The sequence below is a fragment of the Sinocyclocheilus anshuiensis genome, unplaced genomic scaffold (genome assembly GCF_001515605.1).
Source record: "Sinocyclocheilus anshuiensis isolate Anshui unplaced genomic scaffold, SAMN03320099.WGS_v1.1 scaffold714, whole genome shotgun sequence".
NCBI lineage: Eukaryota > Metazoa > Chordata > Actinopteri > Cypriniformes > Cyprinidae > Sinocyclocheilus > Sinocyclocheilus anshuiensis.
This window is the reverse complement of record NW_015546068.1, coordinates 324,029-336,558: the sequence shown is the minus strand read 5'-3', so window position 1 is coordinate 336,558 and position 12,530 is coordinate 324,029. Positions and strand designations below refer to the sequence as shown.

The 12,530-nt window shown below is 33.4% G+C and overlaps 1 protein-coding gene across 1 annotated transcript in view; it reads right to left on the bottom strand.

The window, feature by feature from the left end:
- Nucleotides 1-2,247: 2,247 nt before the first annotated feature.
- The window catches only part of dhx37 (DEAH (Asp-Glu-Ala-His) box polypeptide 37), a 24,385-nt gene continuing 14,102 nt past the window's right edge, over nucleotides 2,248-12,530 (bottom strand). Inside the window, exons 19-28 of the mRNA XM_016500968.1 lie at nucleotides 9,037-9,225; nucleotides 8,817-8,941; nucleotides 7,091-7,207; nucleotides 6,833-7,005; nucleotides 6,635-6,749; nucleotides 5,520-5,657; nucleotides 5,276-5,370; nucleotides 4,638-4,711; nucleotides 4,459-4,556; nucleotides 2,248-2,619 (exon numbers count right to left, since the gene is read on the bottom strand). Of these exons, the coding sequence (XP_016356454.1) occupies nucleotides 2,543-2,619; nucleotides 4,459-4,556; nucleotides 4,638-4,711; nucleotides 5,276-5,370; nucleotides 5,520-5,657; nucleotides 6,635-6,749; nucleotides 6,833-7,005; nucleotides 7,091-7,207; nucleotides 8,817-8,941; nucleotides 9,037-9,225 (1,201 nt within the window). The 3' untranslated portion in view covers nucleotides 2,248-2,542. The remainder of the gene's footprint in view (nucleotides 2,620-4,458; nucleotides 4,557-4,637; nucleotides 4,712-5,275; nucleotides 5,371-5,519; nucleotides 5,658-6,634; nucleotides 6,750-6,832; nucleotides 7,006-7,090; nucleotides 7,208-8,816; nucleotides 8,942-9,036; nucleotides 9,226-12,530) is intronic.

Genomic DNA, 12,530 nt, shown 5'->3' with positions numbered 1-12,530 from the left:
TTTTTATGAAAACTTATAAAAATGAAAATAAAATAAAATATAAGTATTAAAACATTGCCTTTGCAACTAACTGAAAAATATTTAAGTCAAAGCACTTCAATCATTAACTGGAAATAAACAAAAAACTAAATGGACCTACAAATAAATCTAAAAAATAAAGTTGAAAATATTAATAAAAAACTATAAACGTATATAAATAATACTAAAATAACACTTATATACATGTACATATAACAATATACAACATCTGTTAAAAAAAAAACATAATTTGAGTACTAATTATAACATTTGAGAATTTCTGCCTAGTAATTAACATGTCAATGCAAATACTTCTTAATGGTCCTAAAATTGAGCTCCATAAAAAAAAAATTTGAAGTAAAAACATAATAATAAATTTGGAGGGGCTTGTGGAATAAAACCAGGACATTTGATTCTCTTAGATGACTCAAAATTACCAGGTAGTAAAAGAAATTAACTAAAGAGAAGCGCATGTACTTGTGTGTGTGTGTGGGGGAGTAACTGATGTACTGATTTCTCAATCCTTTACACACCTATCCAGCTCTTTTACTTGATTTCAAGGTCTTTTTGTATTCAGTCCTGCAGTAACGCTCATTGCTGGACGTTTCTGTGCTGAAATGTGACAGAATCAGAATAAGCCCAGCAGTGGTTCAGAGCTGGCCGGTTTGAGCTGGAAACCTCAGGCCGTTCATGCACACCTCAGTTATATAACACATCCCAGCAGCTGCTGCCACTTCACTCATTTTTTGCATCCTCCAGCAGCTTGAACAGTGTGAAAGAAGTCACAGCTGGGCAGATCAAAGCAGCACTTGAGTGGACAGTCTCACTGGCCTCACGTAACACAGCTCTTCAAAGTGACTCCGAAACAATCCTCACTTTCTGTGTGGAAATCACCAGCGCTTGTGGGAGGGGCCCATGTTACAAACTCACTTGACAAGTCGAGAAATATTCAAGAGATCTCATCTTACTCCCTAAATGACCTCTTATGGCCTCTTAAGAACACAGTCACATTTAAACCACAAACGCAGACAAACTACGTATATTTCCTGAAGATGTGTGAAAATGGCTGCAGATAGTGAGACAGAACTAAATGAAGCTTTGATGACAATCATAATTGTTTTAATGGCAGAAAAGCCTTGATTACCAATGTCATAAATTACATTTACATTCACACATTTGACAGATGCTTTTATCGCTTTTATCAAACATAGAAATAATTTTCTTCTATCATTTTGGTGATGATGATTTTTTGCCTTATATAAAGGAAAAAAATAAAAAATAAAGCCTATTTTTGGGAGAATTACGATTTTTTCCCCCCAATATTTTCATGACAGTGTAACTTGTCATTATTTGTCATTTTAAACGAATCCTCATCACCAAAATGAAAGAAAAAAAAATGTAAATATTTAAATGATCAGTCCTGATGACCTTGATTAGTTTTTTAAAGGCCAATTAGCCATATGATTGCCAATATTATTTCATTTACCTTTACATTTATTAATTTGACATGCAATAAAGAAATATTATCCTACTCCATGAGCTAGAAGAATGCATTATTCAAATATAATTAATAAATATTTTTTTAATTATAGTAATAAAAAATAAATATTTCAGTCACAAAAATAATTTTGCTGAAGTGAAATCAGCTACAGAAATTTAAAGTACAGAAGATAAAGTAATCCCTGTTTAGTACTTCTGAAACTAAACCAAAAAAAAATAAAAATGTTAGTGTGTTGCCAATCAGTTTCTAGGGTCAAAAGAGTCCCGTCAAGTATCTATGGCTCGGGTCCCTCCTTTAAAAGGATAGTTTACCCAGAAATAAATATTCCGTCATCATTTAATCACCCTCCAAACCAGTATGAGTTTGAACACAAAAGAAGATATTTTGAAGAATGTTGGTAACCAAACAGTTGACGGTAGCCATTGACCATTTTTTCCATACTCCGTCAACTATTAATGTTTTATTAATTTATTTTTATTATTCTATTCATTTTTTTCACCTGTGTTATGGTCCAACAGGTAAAAATGGTACATCTGATCACTTAGTAAAGTACCAGTACACCTCAACAAGACACATGATTAACAAGACAAAGAATCATTAATATCTGGAGCAAAACGCTGCAGGACGACGCACACGCTCTACATTAATACTGTTTGATTACATCACTAACACTATTCACAACAGTAATAGTGACGCTCACTGCTGTTAGCAAACATTCTGGAGTGTGCTAAAGACCAGAACAGACAGTTTGGAGACACAAGCTTGTTTAAAGACAGAGGAATTTATTTGTTTTGGTGGTCTGATCTGAAGATTTTTACAAAAAGAAGTCTGCGTGAGATCTTGACATCGTTTTACACTGGAAGTCTTCATCTGTCCACAGGCTTTCAGAGGAATCCATCCGTGTGATGTCAGAGAATGAGGCACAAGCAGGAAGATCATGTTCATTAAAAATGTCCTGCTGCGTTTATGATTAAAAGGCCAGTGCAGGTCGGCATGTAGTCAGACAGGTCAGAGGTCACCGAGTCAGATCGGTGGCCAGCTTTTACTGACCTCTGCATGAAGAGACTCAGGGATCCACTGACAAAACGCTGACAGCAGATCTATAGTGGGAAATAAAGTCATTTTTGTCTCTTTCCACACTTTATATTATGTTATATTTATATTAAATTACATTCAATATATACACTGCCGTTCAAAAGTTTAGGGTCAATATGATTTTGTTTTTGTTTTTGAAAGAAGCTCACAAAGGCTGCATTCATTTGTTGAAAAATACAGCAAAAACAATAATATTGTGAAATATTATTAAAATTTTAGAAAAGGTAATTGCGACATTTTATCTCACAATTTCTACATTTTTTCTTGCAATTATGGGTTTATGTCTCACAATTCAGACTTTGTTTCTCGCAATTCTGAGAACAAAAGTCAGAATTGTGAGATATAGATTCAAATTACCTTTCTGATTTTTTTTATTCCGTGGTGTGAACAAAAATAACAGAATGCTGTGAAGTCAGAAAAAAATTTAGAGAAACAAAATGTCAAAATTCTGAGAAAAAAGTATTTTTATCTTGCACTTGTGAGCTTACATTTCACAATTCTTGCTTTGTTTTTGCAATTCTGAAAAAAGGGCAGAATTGCGAAATATAAACTTTCAATTAGGGCTGTGCGATATTGAAGAAAAATGCGATATGCGATACCTTGTTAAAAAATGCGATATTTGATATGCGATACGATATTGCTTAAAGTGTGTAAAATCAATTTAAATGATATTTTAAAATATTTAAAAATGAAAATTATATAACCAATTTGTTTCACATTCTTTCTTGGAAAAGAAAGAATCACTACAACTTCTGAAAGTGACCAGTAGTGTTTTAGTATTACTTAAAAAGTAATGTCACAAATCAGAAAATGTAATTTAACATCAATGTGAACATACAAACAAAAAAAATTTATGAAACTAATTTTATATCATTGTAACTTTGCTTTCCATACACTTTAAGTACTTCTTCATATACCACAGCAGAAACTATAGTCTGAGAAAGTTCACACATGATTAAAGGCAAGTGAACAGTCAGTAAAAAAAAGAAATACACAATTTACAAGCACAGATAAAATAAACAGTAGTATTCAGATACAGAAATTTAATAATTAAGTGTAAAATAACACTGCATAGTGTTCACTGTATGAATTAAATTTAGATTAATCTTTGTTATAGCCGTTTTGTTGTTTGATTAACATTACAGGTATTTATAAGCTGCTGTCTCTTTAAATCCGACTGCACGGATCCAGTATAATGATACCCATCTGATTTCTTTCTCAGCTGTTTACATTCATTTAAAACATAACTGACAGCGTTTACGAGAATGATCGTCGAGACGGGTACTATTGACATAATTCTGTGTGTATGTGTGTCTGTTCATACATAAGCAGGAGATGCGAAAGACGAATCAACTCGGTGTTCGCGCGCCGTCTGAAACGCGTCTCTCTGTGTGCGCTTCAGGTGTGAGTCAGACATCAAGACGAGACGGCAAAGAGTTGTTTTCTGCAATTTATTGCACTTAACTCTTTTTAACGTCAAGCAATTCTACGCTATATGCGTCGAACTAAAACTTTGACCTTTTGCAACGTTTTAAGTAGCCTATTATTAAAATGATTCCGATATCGCACGCCCTTGCGATATGCATATTGCGATATTTCGATATATCGTGCAGCCCTACTTACAATTACCTTTTTTTATTACTTTTTTTTTTAACAGGAAACAGAAATCTTGTGTAATATTATAAATGTCCATTTTTGGTCAATTTAATGTGATACTGATTCTAAACTTTTAAACGGTAGTTTATCATGATAGGTTTACACTGCATGGTCTGTAATCCAGTAAAATCAATTTCCACTAAATGACCACAAGAAAGCAAGACATTCTCATATGCATAGCAACCTACATCTTTCATCTTTCTTCCACGCAGCTTCTAAAGAGGTTCTGTTGTTGACTTTCTCTGACACCAGCGTCGTCAGAAGAGTTTCAGTCCGCGGCTGCAGCCTGAGATCAACAGCATGAGATTATACAACAACAACTCTATTTACACTCCATACAAACGTTTAAGTGTGCATTAGATCTTACTTGGCCCACGTCTTCAACATGGTGGAGGGTGACGACAGTAAACATCTGCTGAACTGCTGGATCTTGGGAGAAACCTGCAGAAATTCAGCCAGGAGTAAGTTCACACATCACTTTCTACAGCAACACCGTGGTTTATGAATATGCTATCATGAATCACGAATAGGGTATATTTCAATTGATGTATTTACACTGCTGTTTAAAGTTTTGGGTTTGTAAGATTTTTTTTTTGGACTGATATCAGCATATTAGAATGATTTCTGAAGATCATGTGACACTGAAGACTGGAGTAATGATGCTGAAAATTCAGCTTTGATCACAGAAATAAATTACAGTTTAAAATATATTAACATAGAAAATAGTTATTTAAAATTACAATAATATTTCACAATATTAATGTTTTTCCTCAATTTTTGATCAAATAACTGCAGCCTTGGTGAGCAGAAGAGACTTATTAAACAGTAATGTATTAAAAAATAAATATATATATATATTTTTTTTTTTTTCATAATTACCAACTTTGCCATGTTTTTAAACTGGTTTACCATTTACCAGTATTTTATTGTAGAGTGATTAACTGTCAATTCCATGTTATTTTGTTTTGACACCCACATTTACAAACACACACTCATAAATGTCACCTGGCCCTCCAGGAAAAACTTTGCAAACAGTTTGTAATGCTCAAGGCCCTCTGGGTAATCCATCTCAATGGCAGGAAGCTTCCAACTGACTCTGTCTGTGGAGAGAGACACACCCATGTTCAGACTAACACCCACATCATGTGACTGTTATCACACACACACACACACACACACACACAGTGGCACTAAAAACAAGAGTTGGCTTTGAACTCTGGCTGAGGACAGGACAGACAGCAGCTCTTACAGAAGGTGCTCTGCTGGTGACACTTCACTCGGCCGCTCAGTGGGCAGAACCAGGGGGCGGGGCTTTCCTCCGGAGCGCTGAAGTGACAGTATTGTGGGAGGAGCTTCGGAATCCATTCGGCCTGAACGGCACAAACACCTGCAAGAAACAAAATGGAGAAACATTTTCATAGCACCTTTGAAATATAACTGATGTATTATGTAAATAGAGCTGTCACAACTCTGAAAGTTTATTTATTTATTAAACCTATTTATTTATAGGCGTTGCCTTCTGGTCGGCGCTACAGAGCACTGACCACCAGAGCAGCCAGGCACAAGAACAGTTTTTTCCCACAGGCTATATTCAGCCTGAATAATTGATCTTTCATAATTATACATCATCCATCACAACTAACATAGTTATCCGACATATTTATATTAAACTGCACACTTTGTAAATAACATATTTGCACACTAATAAACATATCTGTACATTTATCTAAACAATTAAATTTTTTCCTATACTTCTATTTTCTATCAATTTTATTTATTATATTAGTGTTATATTACATCCCTACTGTGTTATTCCTATGTATGTCTGCACTGTTTGTATTTTCTTCTGCACTGGAAGCTCCTGTCGTCAAGTCAAATTCCTTGTGTGTGTAAACATACTTGGTAATAAAGCTCTTCTGATTCTGATTATTTTACAGATTTATTTTGGAATTAACTTAAAATTAATTAATTCATTAATTAAAATACTTGTTTAATTTTAGTTAATATTACGTAAAATAAATAAAAAAAAATATATATATATTATTATTATTATTATATTTAAAATATATTTCAAACTATTAAAACATTTCTATTTTTGGTTCACTATGGGCGACCATGTACATTTCTGACTGAAACCCTGGACATTATAGTAATAAAATAAATATTATTATTAATTCACCTAATTATTATTCATATTGTTATTAGAATAAATATAAAAGTTCAAAGGTCATGCCAACCATGAGATTTTCCACAATTTTTATCTGTTACTGAGACACAAAACCTTATTTATAAAAATTATAAAAAAGTGCATTTAAAGGGCAATGTATAGAAATGCCCTCATTTCATATATAAACACACACACACCTCTCATGTACATCTTGGTGGTCTCCATGATTTCCTGATAAACCACAAACTCTGGAAGCGTCTTATGAAGGGCAGATGATGGGTGAATGAACACTGGATCATCCAGCAGAGGAGTCTGAAACACACACATACGCATATACATTTCTACATAACTCCCATGAAATTCAAAAGCAGAATCAGAAGCAAACTTCCAGGCACCTTGTAGCCGTTCCTCCATTTGGGGTCGAGCAGCTCCTCGGCCTGCACTCGTCTGGCGATGTGATCTCCTAAACCTGCCAGTACGATCTGCCGTAAACACAGCACCTGAGACGCTGTCGGAGGAGCCATCTTATTATCCACATATACCCCAGCGTCAGAGCACACGGCATTCACTGAGACAGAGTTACAGACAGAGAGACGGTTCAAGGCACAGACATAAATAATAAATCACGCATGTGTATGTTTGTGTATGTGTACCAGCATTGGTCAGCTGTCCTCGTAGTCTTCGGATTTCCAGCATCGCTTTGTACCGGAGCCCATTTTCCTCACAGAACTGATGAGTGCAGCCCGCAAATTCACAAGCACCAACCGCCCCTAAATAACCATCAACATCACACCCTTTAGAATAATTAATGACAGACACACGCATAAGAGTATATATATATATATATATATATATATAGAGAGCAGTTTTTTTCTATTTGGCCGATAACAGTCAGAAGCAGGACTTTTATTTTGCCTTCTCCCATTCTTCGTCTTCATTAGTTTACTGTCTTTGTTCAAAGTTCAGTCTAATAATAGAAATACAAATGCTATAATACTTTTGTTATAATGTTTTATTTATAACACATGTCATATTCACTAGGTACTGTATGTAAACTTAATGGTACCTGGCATAAATTTGAAAAAATATAATACGCAGTATGCACAGATTTACCAGATTACACTGTTAGTGTTTATGTCTTTTTTATTAATGTTTTCAACAATGTCTTCATGTGAAAAATACTATAATAGGATTTACAGAACTAAGAAGTTGCTATCTATCTAAAGTATAAATATGATTATTGTTACTCACAATTGCAACATGAACGAGAGCCAACACGGACGGGCAAGTAGTGAAAGAAATCATTTCTTCAACAAACTATCATAATTAACAAAGGTATTCAAACGATCAGTAGTCAGTATTAATGGAAGTCAGTCGTGAAAGTGTGCTTGACAGTGGACTCACTGTAAGCTCAAGGTCTGAAATTGATGCGAACAAATAAACATAACAGACGAAAAACTATAAAATAGTTTAGGCAAGTGCAGTCACATCGTAGCCAGCCCTCATCAGCGCTGCAGCACTCACTGGGACGTAACAATTATTTTTATATTTATGTAAAATAAATACGCATTTAATTGCAGCAATTGCTATGCATGTGTTAGTTACTATCTTTCAATTAAATAGCAAAATCTCATTAATATATATATATATGTGTGTGAGTGTGTGTGTGTGTGCGCGTGTGTGTATATAAAATTCTGTCAGTTGACCACTATAGGACAGTGTTGTTACTTTTCACTAAAACTATTAAAAATAATTTTCATTAAATGAAATCAAGATGAAATTAAATACAATTATTAGATGAAAAAAATAAATAAACAGAACCACGGTTATTATAGTTAACAAAATTTAAAATCATTAAAAAAAAAAAACGTTTTGTTACTTGAATTAAAATAAATGTTGTTACTTTTCACTAAAACTATTAAAAATAATTTTCATTAAATGAAATCAAGATGAAATTAAATACAATTATTAGATGAAAAAAATAAATAAACAGAACCACGGTTATTATAGTTAACTAAAATTAAAATCATTAAAAAAAAAAAAACGTTTTGTTACTTGAATTAAAATAAACACAGAAATAACAAAAAAGTATTAAAATTACTAAAACTATAACTGTTGCTGAAAAAAAAATTAAAGCTATATAGAATTAAAAATAATAATAGTAGTAAAAATGACAAAAGCACATAATATCCCTTAAACTAAAATTAAAATGAATATTATTTCATTCTAATTCAAAATATAAATAAATACTATAATAGTATATAAATAACACTGGTGCAGGAAATGTTTCTGACAAAATAAATCTTAAGGAGTTTTCACATTAGACTTGAATGTCTGAACATTTGACAACAACCTTCAAAATCGAAATCAATCTCATACCCAGCAGAACCATCAGATCTCCCAGCTGAACTGACTGTCCTTGACCAGCCCATAACCTCCTCATCTGAACACATCTGGCTTTCTTCCCTGCCATCTTAGTGTTCTCCTCTTCGCTGCCCGCAGGCCTGAGAAACCCAGAGAGAGACAGGGTGTGAGCTAATGTTGCTTTTGAACTATATCTACAGAAGTAAATGAAATGTGTATGTGTAATGTGAATGACCTGTCATAATCCTCAAAGATCTCTCTGACGGTCATGGCAGCCACTATGGTGATGATATACGGCATACAGCCCTGCTGACGGCCCAGCGCCAGCATCTTAGCGTACCGCGGTGCTACGGGAAACGCGGCCATTGCGCGGCCCAGAGGGGTTATGGGACACGACAGACGTGCCCTCTCCATCTCACCCAAACTACAGCAGAGAGAGAGGAACAGGTTAAGAATGAACTAACAAATGAAAGAGAAAAGACTAAAGGTACTACAAGGCACAACTGATGGTCTGGCTGGATTTAACAACTTCGTGAAATATTTTGCAACTATCACAATTTTTAATAGGTACAAAGCTCTAAATGTAAATTATATTACAGGTGACTGTCAGGGTTTTGTGGAAAATCATTTTTTATTATCATTTTATCGAACCTATAGTTCACATTCATGGGGTTATGAAGTATTTTGAACATTACAATAAATACAATATTTAAATATTTTTTAATTATACAATAGTTAGTTAAATAAACATGATAGTAATAATATGTAATATTAGTATGTGCATATTTAATGACAATTTATCATATACATATTTTACATTTCATACATTGTATTTACGGCTACACTAATATGCAACTAATTTAAATTTCAAGACTTTTATTGTGTCTAAATCAGGGTTATTATAGTAGCTAAAACTACAAATAAAACTAAACCTAAAAAACATTTTGATACTTAAAATAAATATTAACTGAAATGAAAAATAAACTTAAAAAAAAACATTAAACTTATTTTTTCAACTAGTTGCCAAAGCAACATTTATTATTTTCATTTAGTTTAATTAAAATAACTAAAACCAAAACTGACATAAAAATTAATATAATCTAAAAAGAAACTAGGGATGCACCGATAGGATTTTTTTCGGGCCGATACCGATACCGATTTTAACAAACACTTATTGGCCGATTCCGATACCGATATTTGTTACTTCATCTCTTATTTTAAATTTTGGCATCAAAATAGATAGTATTTTGATCATGTTTTAAATCAGCAAAGTTCAAAAACACCTGCATTAAATTATACTAGCAGTTTTATTGCTGCATCATCAAATAATTTCTAATGAACATGGATTGGATCCATTTAACATTCAGCAGGCCTACATAAATACAACAGAACAAAGATACATATTAAATAAACAGTGCTTTTTAGGTAGGTTTAACAGTTTTCAGGTACAGAAATAAAGTAAACAAATGTAAAGTAACACTTCACTGTATAAATTAAATACATATTAATCCTTTATTGTAACAGACTTTTTTATGATTAATCTTCTAATTGGTTTTTGTATACATTTTAATATTTTTTTTTAAGTTTAAATATGTATGAGATCTCCTTTACCAAGGCAGGACTCTTAGTTTGACGGGTCTTCTAGTCTACGTCAGAGCTAACGTTATATGGGTAATGAAAGCACGCAGTTTTTCAGATTTAAAGTTTGTCAGTTTATTAAGCAAGCACCCTCCGAAACAGCATGAGATCTGTATATATTTGTTTACTGTTAGTTGTAATAAGTGTTTTGTGTAATTCGCTGTATGTTGATGATAATGCAACTGAGAGAGAGAGTTTAATGTGCATTTCTCGTGCTGTGTTTTGTTTAGCTCTTATGGTGATTTTTTTGGAGTGAAAAAGGACTCACTTAATAAAATATCAGTAAAGTTTTAGTCATCATTCAGATGAGGTCCGCTACACTTATGAAAGTTACAAAAGTTATTTAGTCAAGAATAGTGTGCGATCTTTTGTCTTTTGTTATTTGATTAGCATTAAAGTGCAGACAGCAGCGCTAGGATTATGCAACAGACATTATACAGCTCAGTGCCTTCACGCAGTTAATTAATAAAGCATCGGTTTGTTATATCGGCCTTTTTCCTTATATAGCCGATATGCCGATGGTTGTAAATTGAGGAAAAATCGGCCGATAAATATCGGCGGCTGATACATCGCATCCCTAAAAAAAAAAATAATAAAAGTGGCAAAAACACACAACTAAATTCCTACAATTTAAGCTAAATAACTAATACTAAAATGAAAATGAAAACTGAAAATTTAAAAATATAAATGAATTCCAAGTATTAATAAAAACTATAACAGTATACACAAATTCTAAAATAACACTGGTCTAAATAACTACAAAATTTGATGGGTCCTGTAGTTCATATTCATGTGTTTATTAACCATTTTCTTACATGAACACATTACAATAAATATATAAATATTTTATACATTAGAGAAATTAATAACCATGACAGTAATAAAGTAATAGTTTATATCGCGTATTTTGTAATAATTTGCAAATATGTGCATATTTAATAAGACAAGGCATAATGTCAATATTTTACATTGCATACCGGTACACAGAAATGCTGTGACATTTCTGTGAGTTTATCCCACATATACGAATGTGTGCATATTTAAAACTATAAACTTTTATTACATTTTAATTGGGTATTTTTCATACACCAGTGTATATCTTTAATAAAAGCAAACATGTCAGTCTAATTGCTTGTTGACATTTCCTTTCACTTCACTTTCAGCACATAAAATGGATCAGTTAGAGCAGTGGTTCTCAACCTTTTTTCCCACCGGGCCGCACTGTTAGTTGTAATAAGTGTTTTGTGTAATTCGCTGGTCCAAGTGCAAGTCTCGCGGGCCGCACGCATATCATTTACATATTACGTCAGCAATACAAACCAACCTGATTTATAATATTATAGCCTAAATATTATGATATCTAATCGGTTACATTCACTGAATTAAATAAATAAGTCGACTCCCTATAAATAACACCCAATTTTGTGAACTTCGGCTCGCAAGGAGTAACAGCACAATCATAGGCGGAGTTTCACTTTTCTTATTTTTATATTTTAGACATCCATCAATTAGTGATGAAAAAATGGCTGCGCTGGTGGAAACAACACGAGACTGTGCTACCGAGACTGTCAAGAGCGGTTCGACGGTGTTTAATGTACAGCAGCAGCTGAAGAGTTCTGCATTCAAATGCACGCAATAGGCTTAAGTTTGCCGCAAAGCATCGGAAAAAGTTATGTGAGGCATGTATTCGCTGAGTTTCGGTTCATTTTTGTGAAGCATGCCTGTTCAAGACGAGACAGCAGAAAGCGCATCATGTTTGATTTCTTAATTTTATAAAAGCACAACGTTTTGTTGATATTGTGAGTGCACACAAATAAAAGTAGACCCTTTACAGTTACGCATTTAAAAATGCAAGTGATCGCGCTGGCGTCTCTATGTCCTGCAAAGCGCACTTCAGCTTCCACTCTCTGCGCAAACTATTGGATACAGCGCACATTTATCTAGGTTTAACGTCTAAACATTGTTATATGCTTGAACTGTTTTATATCTACAGATTTTATTTTAGTCAAGTCGTGATGATTTGAGAAGGCTAAATTGATCAAACATATGCTCACTGTCTGCCGCTGGCCACTTGGTCGTTACTTTAAATGC